Source organism: Archocentrus centrarchus, unplaced genomic scaffold, assembly GCF_007364275.1.
Source record: "Archocentrus centrarchus isolate MPI-CPG fArcCen1 unplaced genomic scaffold, fArcCen1 scaffold_24_ctg1, whole genome shotgun sequence".
NCBI lineage: Eukaryota > Metazoa > Chordata > Actinopteri > Cichliformes > Cichlidae > Archocentrus > Archocentrus centrarchus.
The window spans coordinates 6,863,482-6,877,191 of record NW_022060254.1 but is presented as its reverse complement, the minus strand read 5'-3'; the positions used below and the strand labels follow the sequence as shown (position 1 = coordinate 6,877,191).

The window sequence follows — 13,710 nt, the reverse complement described above, 5'->3', positions numbered from 1 at the left end:
AACCGTTAGTACTTCTTCAAATTGCTTTTCTAGCTTGATAAGAGTTTTCCAGCTGCAGCTATTATTGTAAACAGCCAGCCACACTACAGTTTAAAAGCCAAATAGCCTACCAGCTAATGCTGTTTACTTTAGATACCTGACACTCCGGTATAAACAACGGAAGATAAAAAACTTTACCTGATATAAAATGGACGCTTCAAACGTGAGCATTTCTGATCGTGTCCTCAGTCCAATTTTTATCAATACATTTGATGGCTTGCAACCTCCGTTTTCTCTCAAACAGCCGTGATCCAGTGGGATTCAGTACAACTTCAGTCCACTTTTGGTAGAGCAGAAATTCTGACAGCCAAACACACAACAGCAGACATTTTGATGCTGATATCGCTTTTAAGTCTTTTGTTGATGTAGGCTGTAAAAGGGTCTTATATCAGCTTCCATGTTATAAGCATAAATTGTCACAATTTTAATGCAACAATAGGAAGTGACATCATCTTTCTGGGAACTGTAGTTTTTTTCTTGAAGGCCTTTCACAGCTCCACTGGTGCTGAAACACTAATGTTTGACTATGGCTAAGTGGGGCTGCAACTATTGATTATTTTTGTAATTGAGTATTCTATCAATTATTCAATTAATCAAGTAATTAGATAAGAAGTAATTTTTCGTATTAACAGTTCATCTGCATATTTTAACTTCTGTACTGCAGATTTTTCTCTGTGTGAAACAAACAGGGTGGATGGAGCAGCTACAAAGTTCTCTGTTCTTCATGTTGCTGATCAGGTGGTTGATGAAGGACCTCCAGCTGTTTCCCAGTAAAGGTTTTAAGCTGTTTACAGGAACCTTTCTCTCCGCCTGAGCTCACTGTCTCAGTAACGGCTCCGCCTCTTTGCGCTTGCTGCCCGTGTGCAGACAGACTGCACGTAAAACAGCTGCTGCTGTATTTTTGTTGAAAAACTGAGGGCTGCATGAGCTTAATGCTGTAATGCTTTTTATTCACAAGCATCCTCCAAATGCAGGTCTATTTTTAGTCACTAATGGGGTGTCTGATCGATCTGTGTGTTAAACTGCATTTATGTTTAGGTTTTCTCCTTTAGGATTAAATGGTATGAGACAGTGTAACCTTTTGTTGCTTTCTCTCCAAAAAAGAGAATGACCTCACATACATGCAGGAAATAAGATATACCTGGTTTTTCAGAAAATACTATATATGGTGTTTGTACTGCTATGCTAAAATTCTATGTATGCATATGTGTTCTCTTTCTTAAAGTCTTTACTGGAATGTATGTATTGTCTCTTTCCTTAAAGGTTCAGGCAAAGGAGATGTGATTTAAACTTCCCCCACAGAAGGAATGTATAGGATGTCCTTGTAGGATCTCTGGCTTTCCATATAAGGGATTGTCCAGATGTTTAGCTATAGGTTAGGAGGCTGGAGCTGTTTTCTTAACCATATATGGAAAGGCAGGATGTGGGGGTTGCTAACACTATATAATGTCTGTTGCTCCTTTGTTCAGGGGAGTTAGGAAGATTGGGCCTCCTGTCCCCCGATGGCTCTACAAAGCATCGGTTATGACATTGTCTTTTTTGTAAATAAACTCTTTGTTATACATTAAGACTGTCGGCGAAGGATTTCTTCAACCACATCATGAAACTACAATTTTGGCATCGTGAACTACACTAATCAGGGATTAAAGCATAAAAAACATTTTGATGGAGCGGGGTGGGGTGGGGGCTTTCGGCACCGAACAATCTCTAGTGCTAATGACAGCCCCTGCTAGCAAACTGTGGTTGCAGCAATCAGTTCTGGTGGCTACAGCTGACATAAAGAAAAAAATAACAGCTGACATTCTCTGCACACACACACACAGATAAGAACTAGCCCTTCTCCAAGAGGTGAGTTCCAGAGCCTGCACTGGTTTAAGTGAAATATAGTAATTGTTTTAAATTGAAATGACCTACATCTATCCTTCTAATGCTCCACGTGGTGAACCACCATTGGATTTGGCTAGATTTGGCTAGTGGTCTCGAGACCACTTTTTGATGGTTTCGGTCTTGTCATGAACTTGGACATTGAATACTCTGGATTTTATTTCAAGACCACAGCTGTGGAAAATCACTAAATTGCTAGATTATTGTCCAATTTATTGTCGATTCAAATATAAAATGATTGCACTCTTCTGCCTTCTCCCAGGAACGCATGGCAGGCAGCTAGGTCGCTGCTATTATCGCCACTTGTGCCTGCATCATTTCACTGCAATTTGCAATCTACCACAGAGCACGGGCAGTTTCATTCACAAGAAAATGTGATCTGGCATAGAACAGCAACATTTTTAAGTCCCTTCAACTTGGATAGCAGAGAGCATGATGACCAATTTCAATCCAGTGCTGTAAAAACTATAGTCTCTGTTTGATATTTGCCTTCTTGGTGCCTTGATGACTACCTGATGTAACATGCAAACAGGAAAGAAGTCCAAAGTGACACCACTGTGGATGAAATGAATTCAAATCAGAACCACTATGGCTCTATAATGGGAGTAATTTTTAAATGACATCAAAGAAAGAAAGAAAGAAAGAAAGAAAGAAAGAAAGAAAGAAAGAAAGAAAGAAAGAAAGAAAGAAAGAAAGAAAGAAAGAAAGAAAGAAAGCAATATCAAGCACCTTGATGCAGCTGTTGTGATTTGGCACTAAATAACATTGAACTAAATTGAACTCAGTTGAATTGATTGCTCCATCCGGTGACTCCATCATCCTACTGGGAGACTTCAAAACTGATGTGAGTAATGACAATGAGACCTTGGGGGCATGACTGGGAAGAATGGTCTGACTTGAGTGGTGTTTTGTAATTGGACTTCTGTGCAAACCACAGTTTGTCCATAACAAACATTATGCTGTAACATAAGGATCTCCATAACTGCATGTGGCATCAGGACACCCTAGGCTGGAGTTTTGTAATCGGTTTTGTAATTGTATTAAATGACCTATGGCCATATGTTTTGGACAATCAGATGAAGAGAGGAGCTGAGCTGTCAAGTGATCACTACCTGATGGTGAGTTGGATCAGGTGGTGGGGAAGAATGCTAAAGGTATTGTGAGGGTGTGCTGGGAACACCTGGCAGAGGCCCCAGTCTGTCAGAGTTTCAAGTTCCACCTCTGGCAGAACTTCAACAGCATTCTGAGGGAGGCTAAGGCCACTGAGTCTGAAAGGACTCAACAACCTTGCAGCCGTAGCTGACAAGAGTGAATCACAGATGGATCTAATGAAGAGAATCTGTCCTTTTTTCATAATAAAATGTCATCCAGACTCATAATAAATAAAACAGAAATAATGTAAGTACCGTATTTTCCGGAGTATAAGTCGCACTTTTTTTCATAGTTTGGCTGGGGGTGCGACCTATACTCCGGAGCGACGTATATGTGACATTTATAACACATGAACCAAAATACTCCAGCCACTTGACATCTCCGTGAACTGCAGCTTTAAGGCAGTCTTGCGTAACCTGTGGGCGCAGTGGATGATGGATGGAGAGCACAGCTTAACGGCAACTGGGAGAATGCGCCACCCAACTTTCCTGGAAGTCATTGGATGGATCAAGAAAACATGGGCTTCAGTGACAAACCATCCTGTTGGGATTCAGAAAGGCTGGAATAATTGGAACTGCAGCTGACGACGAGTCTGACTAACGCGACACAGAAGAGGAAGCGGCGCTTCGTCTACGGAGTGTACGGAATTGTTTAGAAGTGACACCGAGGATGAAGAATTCAATGGATTGATGGTTTGGTTAACTTGTTAGTATGTTCTTTATGCTATGGTTATCTGAATAACTTAATGTTACGTTAACATACTGAACACGTGTTCGTTGTGCGTCATGTAGCTGAATGTGCTACGTTAGCATAACGTAGGCGTAACCGTGTTCGTCCTGTTCTTTAATCCATTATTATTTTAAATTGCCGTTCAAGATGGAATTTCTGCTCTGGGTCTCAGATTCTATCAACCCCCCCCCCCCCAAAAAAAGTGCGACTTATAGTCCAGTGCGACCTATATAGGTTTTTTTCTTCTTTATTATGCATTTTTTGGCTGGTGCGACCTATACTCCGGAGCGACGTATAGTCCGAAAAATACGGTAACTTATTTTTTCAGTGCAGCCCAGTACCAACTGACCTACAGGCAGTACCTGGAGATATCTGTTTCAAATGACATGACAAATGGTTTTCTTTACTGGAGGGGAAATTGAGATTTTAGAAAAGAAGTAACTTAAAGGGCCAAATTGTATTATACTTTGACACAAATTCGCAGGCCGGAAGCAGGGGGGGCGAGGGCCAGAAGTGGCCCGCGGGCCGGGAGTTTGAGACCCTTCCCGTAGACTGTGGAATAATTTGCCACTTTAAATCCTCTCTAAAAACTCAGCTTTTTACCTTGACTTTTAATTCAAGTTCAGTTTGAGTCCTATCAGGTTTTATGTTGTGGTGTCTCTTGTTTTAGTGTGTTGGTGTTTCTTTTTATTTTTTTTATTGCATATTTTTTGTATTTCTTTGTTTTGATGTTCTATGCTTTATTCTTTTTTATTCAACTATGGAGTTATCTTGCTTATTTTTGTAGTTAATCTTGTAAAGCACTTTGGTCAACAATGTCTTTTTTAAATGTGCTATAGAAATGACAATGATATTGACTTATGGTGTTCCTATCCGGTCTTTAAGTCTGACGTCATTTCCGGGTCCAGATGCCCATAAATGGACAGCAATGGCAACCCAGTGACTGTTCACTATTACATTCGGATCGGTCAAAACAACGAGGGACACAGCATTGCTGAGTATTAAACACAGGAGAGTTTGGACCCAGGAATGGAATTCTTCGTCATCACTTAAAGATCGATGTGGAGGAGCAGCGGCTCTACTCTGAGCCCCTCCCGGATAGCTGCACTCCTCACCCTATCTCTAAGGGAGAGACCAGCCACCCTTCGAAGGAAACTCATTTCTGCCGCTTGTATTCGCGATCTTATTCTTTCGGTCACTAACCCAAGCTCGTGACCATAGGTGAGGGTAGGAACGTAGATCGACCAGTAAATCGAGAGCTTCACTTTTACACTAAGCTCCCTCTTCACCACGACAGACTGGTGCAGCGTCCGCATTACTGCAGAAGCAGCCCCGATCCGTCTGTCGATCTCCCGCTCCCTTCTCCCGTCACTCGTGAACAAGACCCTGAGATACTTGAACTCCTCCACTTGGGGCAAGAACTCGTTCCTGAGCCAGAGAGGGTACTCCACCCTTTTCCGGCTGAGGACCATGGCCTTAGACTTAGAGGTGCTGATTCTCATGCCGGCCGCTTCACACTCGGCTGCAAACCGTTCCACTGCGAGCTGGAGGCCACCCCCTGATGAAGCCAACAGGACCGCATCATCTGCAAAGAGCAGAGATGAGACTCTGAGGCCACCAAGGAAGAAGCCTTCCGCCACCTGGCTACGCCTAGAAATTCTGTCCATAAAAGTTATGAACAGAATCGGTGACAAAGGGCAGCCCTGGCGGAGTCCAACACCCACAGGAAAGGAATCCGACTTATTACCGGCTATACGGACCAAGCTCTCACTGCGGTTGTACAGAGACTGAATGGCCCGCAACAACGGGCCAGACACTCCATACTCCCGCAGGACCTCCCAGAGGATACCCCGAGGGACACGGTCGAATGCCTTCTCCAAGTCCACAAAGCACATGTAGACTGGTTGGGCAAACTCCCATGCGCACTCGAATATCCTTGAGAGGATAAAGAGCTGGTCCAGCGTTCCGCGACCAGGACGAAAGCCGCATTGTTCCTCCTGGATCCGAGGTTCGACTAACAGATGGACCCTCCTTTCCAGCACCCTGGCGTAGACCTTTCCGGGGAGGCTGAGGAGTGTGATCCCTCGAAAGTTGGAGCACACCCTCCGGTCTCCCTTCTTAAAGATGGGGACCACGACCCCGGTCTGCCAATCCAGTGGCACTGCCCCAGATCTCCACGCGATATTGCAGAGGCGTGTCAACCAAGACAGCCCTACAACATCCAGAGCCTTCAGGAACTCAGGGCGAATCTCGTCCACCCCAGGGGCCTTGCCACCAAGGAGTTGTTTAACTGCCTCAGTGACCTCACCCCCAGTGATGGCCAGGTCATCCCCCTCGTCCCCAGACTCTGCTTCCACTACAGAAGGCATGTCAGTGGGATTCAGGAGGTCCTCGAAGTATTCCTTCCACCGCCCGACTATAGCCTCAGTTGAGGTCAGCAGCACTCCACCCGCACTATAAACCGTGTGAGTGGAGCACTGCTTTCCCCTCCTGAGTCGCCTGATGGTTTGCCAGAATCGCTTCGATGCCGTCCGAAAGTCTTGTTCCATAGCCTCACCGAACTCCTCTCACACCCGAGTTTTTGCGTCGGCCACTGCCCGAGCTGCGTTCCGCTTGGCCTGTCGATACCTGTCAGCTGCCTCCGGAGTCCCACAGGCTAACCAAGCCCGATAGGACTCTTTGTTCAGCTTGATGGCTCCCTTCACCTCCAGTGACCACCATGTGGTTCGGGGGTTACCACCACGACAGGCACCAACCACCTTGCAGCCACAGCTCTGAGCAGCAGCCTCAACAATGGAGGTGCGGAACATGGTCCATTCGGACTCAATGTCCTCAGCCTCCCTCGGAATACTGTCGAAGTTCTGCCGGAGGTGGGAGTTGAAGATCTCCCGGACTGGGGCTTCTGCCAGGATTGTCCAGCATCTGTGGGAAAAACAGAGGGAGTGGGATGACCCTTCACTCCCTAATCATCTCCTTCAACCCTGGAAGGGGTGGGAAGATGAACTCCAATACTTGCCACAGATAAGATTACCTAGGTGCAATGGACAGTGATGCCTTCCTAATGGCCCTTCAGCAGTTCATTGCCCCATGTGGTAAACCTGTGGAACTGCACTCTGACCAATGCACCTTGGTATCCTCACCATGGAGACACTTTCAATGAACTCAGAGATGCTTTCAATCAGCTCATTTCTGACCTGCAACAGCATCTGGCCAAACAACAGATCAGCTTTCATTAAAATCTGCCTGCTGCACCACATTTTGGTGGGATATCGGCGTGGGAGATCCGTTCAGCTAAAATGGCACTTTATACTGCCCTTGATTCAGAGGCAATCACTGAAGAAGTCCTAACGACAGTCTTCATTGAAATTGAGGCCATTCTCAGTTCTAAACCCCTCAGATATGTCTCAGCAGACATAGCAAAGCTTGATCCTGTGACCCCCAATTGCTTGTTGATGAGTGGCCTGATGGTTTACTACCCCAGGTTGTGTAGCCCAAGTTTGAGGACCTGAGTAAGAGAAGATGAAATCACTCACAACTGCTGGCTGACAGATTCTAGGCAGCCTTTCTAAGAACCTACTTGCTTGGATTGCAAACTAGAAGGAAGTGGAAAAATCCCACACCAGGCATCAGGGTAGGTATGGTTGTGATGCTGGTTGACCCCCAGTTACCTCAGTCATTATGGCAGATTGGGAGACTGGTCAAGGTATTTCCAGGACCAGATGGATGAGTAAGAACTACTGAGGTACAGATAAAGGCCCGCGTATACACTAGACTTATTACCCACTTAATAGTGCTCCCAGCGATAACAGATCAAGAGGACAGCTCTGACAAGAAAGACGGACAGTGAATCGGCCTTTCTAGGGAGCCAATTTGGCCAGCTAATTAACTAAATCTTATCTCAAAGACCTCATAGTACCGTATCACCCCAATAGAGCACTTCGCTCTCAGACTGCTGGCTTACTTGTGGTTCCTAGGATACTTAAGAGCAGAATGGGAGGCAGAGCCTTCAGCTTTCAGGCCCCTTTTCTGTGGAACCAGCTTCCAGCTTGGATTCAGGAGACAGACACCCTCTCTATTTTTAAGATTAAGCTTAAAAATTTCCTTTATGATCAATCTTCTGCTTAGAGCTGGATTAGGTAATCCTGAACCACCCCTTAGTTATGTTGCCATAGGCCTACACTGCTGGGGAGTTCCCATGATGCACTGAATGTTTCTTCTTCATCTCTTTTCACTCTGTTTATACCCCACTCTGCATTTAATCATTAGTTATTATTAATTTCTGGCTCTCTTCCACAGTGTGTCTTTTGTCCTGTCTCTCTCCCCTCACCCCAACCAGTTGCAGAAGATGACTCCCCCTCTCTGAGCCTGGTTCTGCTGGACGTTTCTTCCTGATAAAAGAGAATTCAGTGCTTGCTCACAAGGTGTCCTCTGATTGTTGGTGTTTCTTTTCTGTATTCCTTATATTATTGTAGGGCCTTTAGCTAACAATGTAAAGCACCTTGAGGTGACTGTTGATGTGATTTTGTGCTATATAAATAACACTCAATTGAATTAAGGAGGTAGGGATCCAAAATCTGAAGATGATGAATATTTACAGAATAAAACAATGTCTACAGGACATAAACTACCAAAACTAGAACCCACAGAAGCACAATGAATTTGAGGAGCACAGGTTCAAACAAGGAAAACAAGAGGAACAAAGACAAAGGTGCAACCAATGAAGGTGAGGCAGAGAACCTCAAAGTAAAAGAAAGAGACAAAGACAGGAAATAAAAATAACTGGATCAGACACAAGAAAAATTAGGATTGAAATAAAACAGTAAATAAGTAAATTATAAAGACATAAGAAGCACACATAAACACCAGAGAAAATGGGATAGAGAGTAAAAACATGGAAGAATGAGTAAAAGATGAAAACATAAAAATCAAAACTAGCAATAGCAACTATACTTCAAAACTAGAACATCTCTAGAGTTGATATGGAGAGTGTTACCCTGACACATCGAGACACAGCAGAGCAGAGAAATGAACCTTTGCAGTAATATTTCTGCATCACATCAGAACAACTTAAGAGCATAAACCGTACCCACCGTATCTAAATCAACCTGCTGCGGTCTCACCATCATACAGAAATTCTAAACCACACTGAACTCCATTAAGGCAAACATACCATTATAATAGCAGCAGGTTTATGCAGGGCGCAGCCAGTGACACTGAATGTGAACAGGGAAGTGAAGACGCTGTAGTTGAAGCCATCGCTCTGTAGGTCAGACTTCATTTAGTCGTCATCCAGACAACATGAAGGCTGCATCTGTTTCTCTGCTCCTTGGTGAGTCAATCCTCGTCTTCCTACTCTCATTAATCCATTCATTCCAGCTCTAACACACTTTTGTAGAGCAAAACACACATTTCCAGCAGAGAGTGACTCACAGCAGCACAAAGACTGAGCTAAAACACAGTTAGAGCCTCAGCTGCTGATTATAGTCCCCACAGTTTACCTCTGACATGTAGCTGTGAGATAGTCCAACACTCAGACCAGTTACTGCTACTCCTTGGGTAAGAGTCAGTAAATCAGCAGCAAAGATACTAACTACAAAGATTCAAACTTGTAATCAGTGATGGCGTCGTTACCTTGAGAAAGTAATCTGATTAGTGATTACTGATTACTCCTTTAAAAAGTAACTTAGTTACTTCACTGATTACTTAATTTTAGAAGTAACTAAGTTAGATTACAAGTTACTTTATTAGTAACATTCAACAGCAGACAGTGTTGTGCCAAAAAGTGATCGTCTACCATGAAGTGATTCGGATGTTTCTGTGGCCACTTTTCCACCGACGGGGATCTGATGCAAACATTTGAACCATTCAGCGTTTTTTTTCCACGGCAAACACATTCGGTGCTTGTCCGAGAAACGGATTCAACTCCGGTAGATGGTAGATGCTAGATGGTCTCGAACCAAGAACACGTGATGAAAGCAGCAGAAGGGCGTGACTCTGCTGTCTCAACATCAAGTTTTCTACCATATTACATGTGTATTACATGAGAAAAGTGAAACGATTTTCACGGCTGTGAATCAGGTTGGGCTCTAAGGCTGAACTTGCTGCTTTGTATCAGTTCATATCACAGATAAAAGGACACAAAGTGTGTACTTGTCGTCTTGCTCTAATCGCTGTCTGTGTTTCCCTCTGTGCTGCACACAGATGCTGCAGTAGTTTGTTTGGACCCTAAAATGTATTTGCAGCACAACAAAGGGGAGCGTGTTCTCCCACGTTTGCTGATGATGTTATATTTGTTGTGATTTCTGCAGCCTTCTCAGCCAGATTCCTGTTTAAAAAGAGATTTTTAATGTCAATGACAGTTTTTAACCTTGATAATATATACTGTAAAAGTCACTTTGCCATAAAGTGAGTGCAGCTTCTACCTTGTGATAGAAATGCTGTTTCTCGCTCAAAATGACCTGATATCATTCATGAGAGATATGTTTGACACGTTTCACAGATTATAGGTCAACAAGTCATTTAAAGCCGTTTAAATACAGACAATCACTTTCTGGCAAACACCAAAAGTCACTTTTTGACAGACCATCACTCTTTGGTACAAGACCGGCAGCACTCCCCGCCGCCTCAACATAAAAATGACATCCATAAATGAGGGCGAGTCAGCTGTGTTTAAGGGCAGCATTTCCTCTACTACATACTGTCCGACCAGCTTTTTCAGCTCTCCCCCACTTACTGGTTTGTACTGAAGTCCAGCTTTTGTTGTTTGGGTGCTGGGGGCTCCTGCACTAGCCGCAGCTTTGCTTCACTCCCCTACTGGTGTGACTCACTCTGTAAGTGTGACTGTGCCCTGCTGCACCTCCAGATGTTTCTTCAAATCTCAGTGTTTTTGAAGCTAGATAGCACTTTGTTGCCAACACCGAGTGCACAACTAACCTTGATGTTGTCATCTTTAGCTGATGCAGACTCAAAATAATTGCTTGTATTTCAGCTAGGAAACGCGCATCTCTCTCCTCCCTCCATTGTTTATGTTTCTGTTGCGAGTCCTCTTCTGGACACGAAGCTGAAGCGCACAAATGTGGGAGAACATGCTCCCCTTTCTTGTGCTGTGAATATATTTTACTGTGTAAACAAAATTACTGCAGCACCTGTGCAGCAACCTAATTCACAGCCGTGAAAATCTGATCACTTTTCTCATGTAATACAAACCATAGAAACCTTTATGTTGAGATGGCAGAGTCACGCCTTTTTGCCACTTGCATCACGTGTTCTTGGCTCAAGACCAGCTAGCTTGTGGTGCAAGTGTTGAACCCATTTCTTGGCTGAGCACTGAGTGTGTTTGCAGTGGAAAAGCCACTGAATGGTTAAAATACTGACACTGGCACCCGGTCGATGGAAAAACGGACTCTGTGGGGCTCGGGGTGCAGAGTCTGGGGCCTGCAGCCTAGAGGTTGCCTAGCTCCTGGTCGGGTCCCTCCTTGCACTGGGGTGGTCTCTGCTGTGTTGGGCACGTGACTGGGTGGGTTGGCCCGGCTCATGTTGGGATGTCCGGTTTGCACTTTAGAGGCTATGGGGTGCGTGCGGTGTGGGTGGCCGGCTGTTGTGGGGTAGTTGGGGTGGATGGAGCACCGTGTTTCCAGCTCAGGCCAGTTTGGCTTGTCTCTTGTTTGTGTCCACTGTCAAATGAATGGGTGTCGGGTGATGAGCAGGCTACCCTCTGCAGTGGGGGCGGTGGTGCCGATCTCAGGTGCTGCAGTGCTCCAGGGCGCTGTCGGGTGCCGTGTGTCCCAGGTCCACCTCTCCCTGTTCTGTGCTGAGGTGTTGTGTCCCCCCACCCCCACCCCCCCTCCCACACACACACACACACACACACGCTATACATCAGTCACACATGCAGGGTCTTAGAGGCCACGTGTGGCGCTTCATGACCACTTGCCACTCTCCTTTTTAATTGCATTATAGTCATAATTCACAACACATCCTGGTACACACAGGACCTTGGGGGGCAGGCATCCTACCCAGAGGTTGATGAGGTGGCCCCACTCAGGTTCTTAATACTGTCTGCCCCTCAATTTTAATTGCACCTTTAAGGGTTGACATTAAGGGTTTGGGGATGGTGCTGTGGGCAAGCAATGATGAATTTTTCTTCTTTTTCAAGTGCAGCAGCTGATGCACCATGTGGTTTATTTGCTTGTGCTCTGCTCTTTCTATCCCCTTTTCCTATTTTCTCCTCTTTCTCTTTAATTTTTTTCCCCGTCTTCTCGCTCAGCCTGTCAACTCTGGCATTACAAGGACACATGTATATGTATGGGGAAAATAACACCACTAAATAAATGAAACAAAAGGACAAACATTAACAAGAGGAGCCTATAGAGAATCTATAGAGCTCATCTTGGAAGAGTAAATATGTGTGGCACCATAGATCACAATCACACATTCAGATCACAATTCTGTTTACAAAAACTAACAAACATGACAGGCAAAAAGAACAAATTACTAACAACTGCAAAATACTAAGAAAAACAGGTGCAAGTTAAATGAATCAGATGGTAATTTGTGTACACACTTGTTTTTGCTGTTTACACAGCGTGAGAACATTTCTCTGCAAATACTAATGAATGATGTCCATTGTCCCATAAATCTTGTGGTTGGTTCAGATGCAGCGTTGCAAATGCAAGCTGTGCTGCAATGTTCTTTTCAGAGACACCAATTCATCCAATACACCATACTTGACAGTACAATTAGAAAAAGACTGAACATGAACTTTAAACTCTCACATGCTAACTGAGGCCTACAGAGTCTGAGATGGAGCACTTGGGTTTTTGAGGGTTTTTTTTTGGAGCATTTTGCCTGACCTCTAATGAACTATGACCTTTAGTGACCTCTGCCCTCCTGTTGCAGGTGTGTGTGTGCTGCTGCTGTCTGCACTGAGTGTTTCTGCAGGTGAGTTGATGGAAGTGAAAACAATCAGAGACTCCAACAAGGACACAAACACATTTACTCTGTCTGTCTGTCCTCCAGTCTCTCTGTCTGTCTGTCCAAACCTTCAGCAGTTCTTCAGAGGATCTTCTTCAGTGTCTCTGAATTGTGTTGATGGATGGACAGTGAAGAGGACCAGAGGAGGACACACTGAGGTCTGTGGAGCAGCGGGAGGTTTTGAGAGGGTTGATGGTTCCTCCTGTCTTCTGGATCTCTCCTTCTCCTCTAATGGAAGTTACTTCTGTGTAAACCGTTCTGGACAGCAGAGCGATGAAGTCTCCATCAGTGTTTCAGGTACAGACAGATGTTTGCAGCTGTCTCTCTGGTGGAACTCTGTCTCTGAATCACTCTGTTTGTGTCTTTGTTGGTCAGATGATTCTCTGATCCTGGAGATCCCTGCACTTCCTGTGAGGACAGGAAGTGACGTCACCCTGCATTGCAGACAAAAGGATGTTGACACCGTGGCAGCTTATTTCAGGTTTAATGGAAGTAATGTTGGATCTGGACGTAAATCAGAGCACACCATCACTAACATCCAGCAGTCTGATGAAGGTCTCTACTCATGTTCCACTGATACATTTGGATCATCTCCTCAGAGCTTTCTGAGGGTCAGAGGTCAGCACACTGAGATCGCTTCCTGTTTAAGGACCAGCACTAATCTGCTGACCTGATAATAAACTGACTGAACCATCTTCATCATCTCTCCTACAGCTCTTCCTCCTCATGTACAGAGCACCACAGCCTGCACCTCTCCTGGTATCTCTGCTCCTCCCTCTTCTCCCACAGCGCTCTCTCCTCATCCCCCCTCCTCTCCCACAGCGCTCTCTCCTCATCCCCCCTCTTCTCCCACAGTGCTCTCTCCTCATCCCCCCTCTTCTCCCACAGCGCTCTCTCCTCACCCCCCCTCTTCTCCCACAGCGCTCTCTCCTC

The 13,710-nt window shown here is 45.0% G+C and overlaps 1 protein-coding gene across 1 annotated transcript; it reads left to right on the top strand.

The window, feature by feature from the left end:
- Positions 1-9,102: 9,102 nt before the first annotated feature.
- On the top strand, positions 9,103-13,451 carry LOC115775661 (uncharacterized). The gene is made up of 4 exons (XM_030723133.1): positions 9,103-9,133; positions 12,703-12,744; positions 12,823-13,074; positions 13,153-13,451. Exons 1-4 carry the CDS (start codon positions 9,103-9,105, stop codon positions 13,449-13,451), a joined length of 624 nt encoding a protein of 207 aa, XP_030578993.1.
- The last annotated feature ends 259 nt before the right edge of the window (positions 13,452-13,710 follow it).

What these genes read in the sequence shown, in the direction of transcription:
- LOC115775661 (XM_030723133.1), top strand. Translation starts at nt 9,103, where the DNA reads ATGAAGGCTGCATCTGTTTCTCTGCTCCTTG. An exon ending in ATCTGTTTCTCTGCTCCTTG is followed by an intron (nt 9,134 to 12,702) that starts GTGAGTCAATCC and finishes CTCCTGTTGCAG; the next exon opens with GTGTGTGTGTGCTGCTGCTG. An exon ending in AGTCTCCATCAGTGTTTCAG is followed by an intron (nt 13,075 to 13,152) that starts GTACAGACAGAT and finishes TTTGTTGGTCAG; the next exon opens with ATGATTCTCTGATCCTGGAG.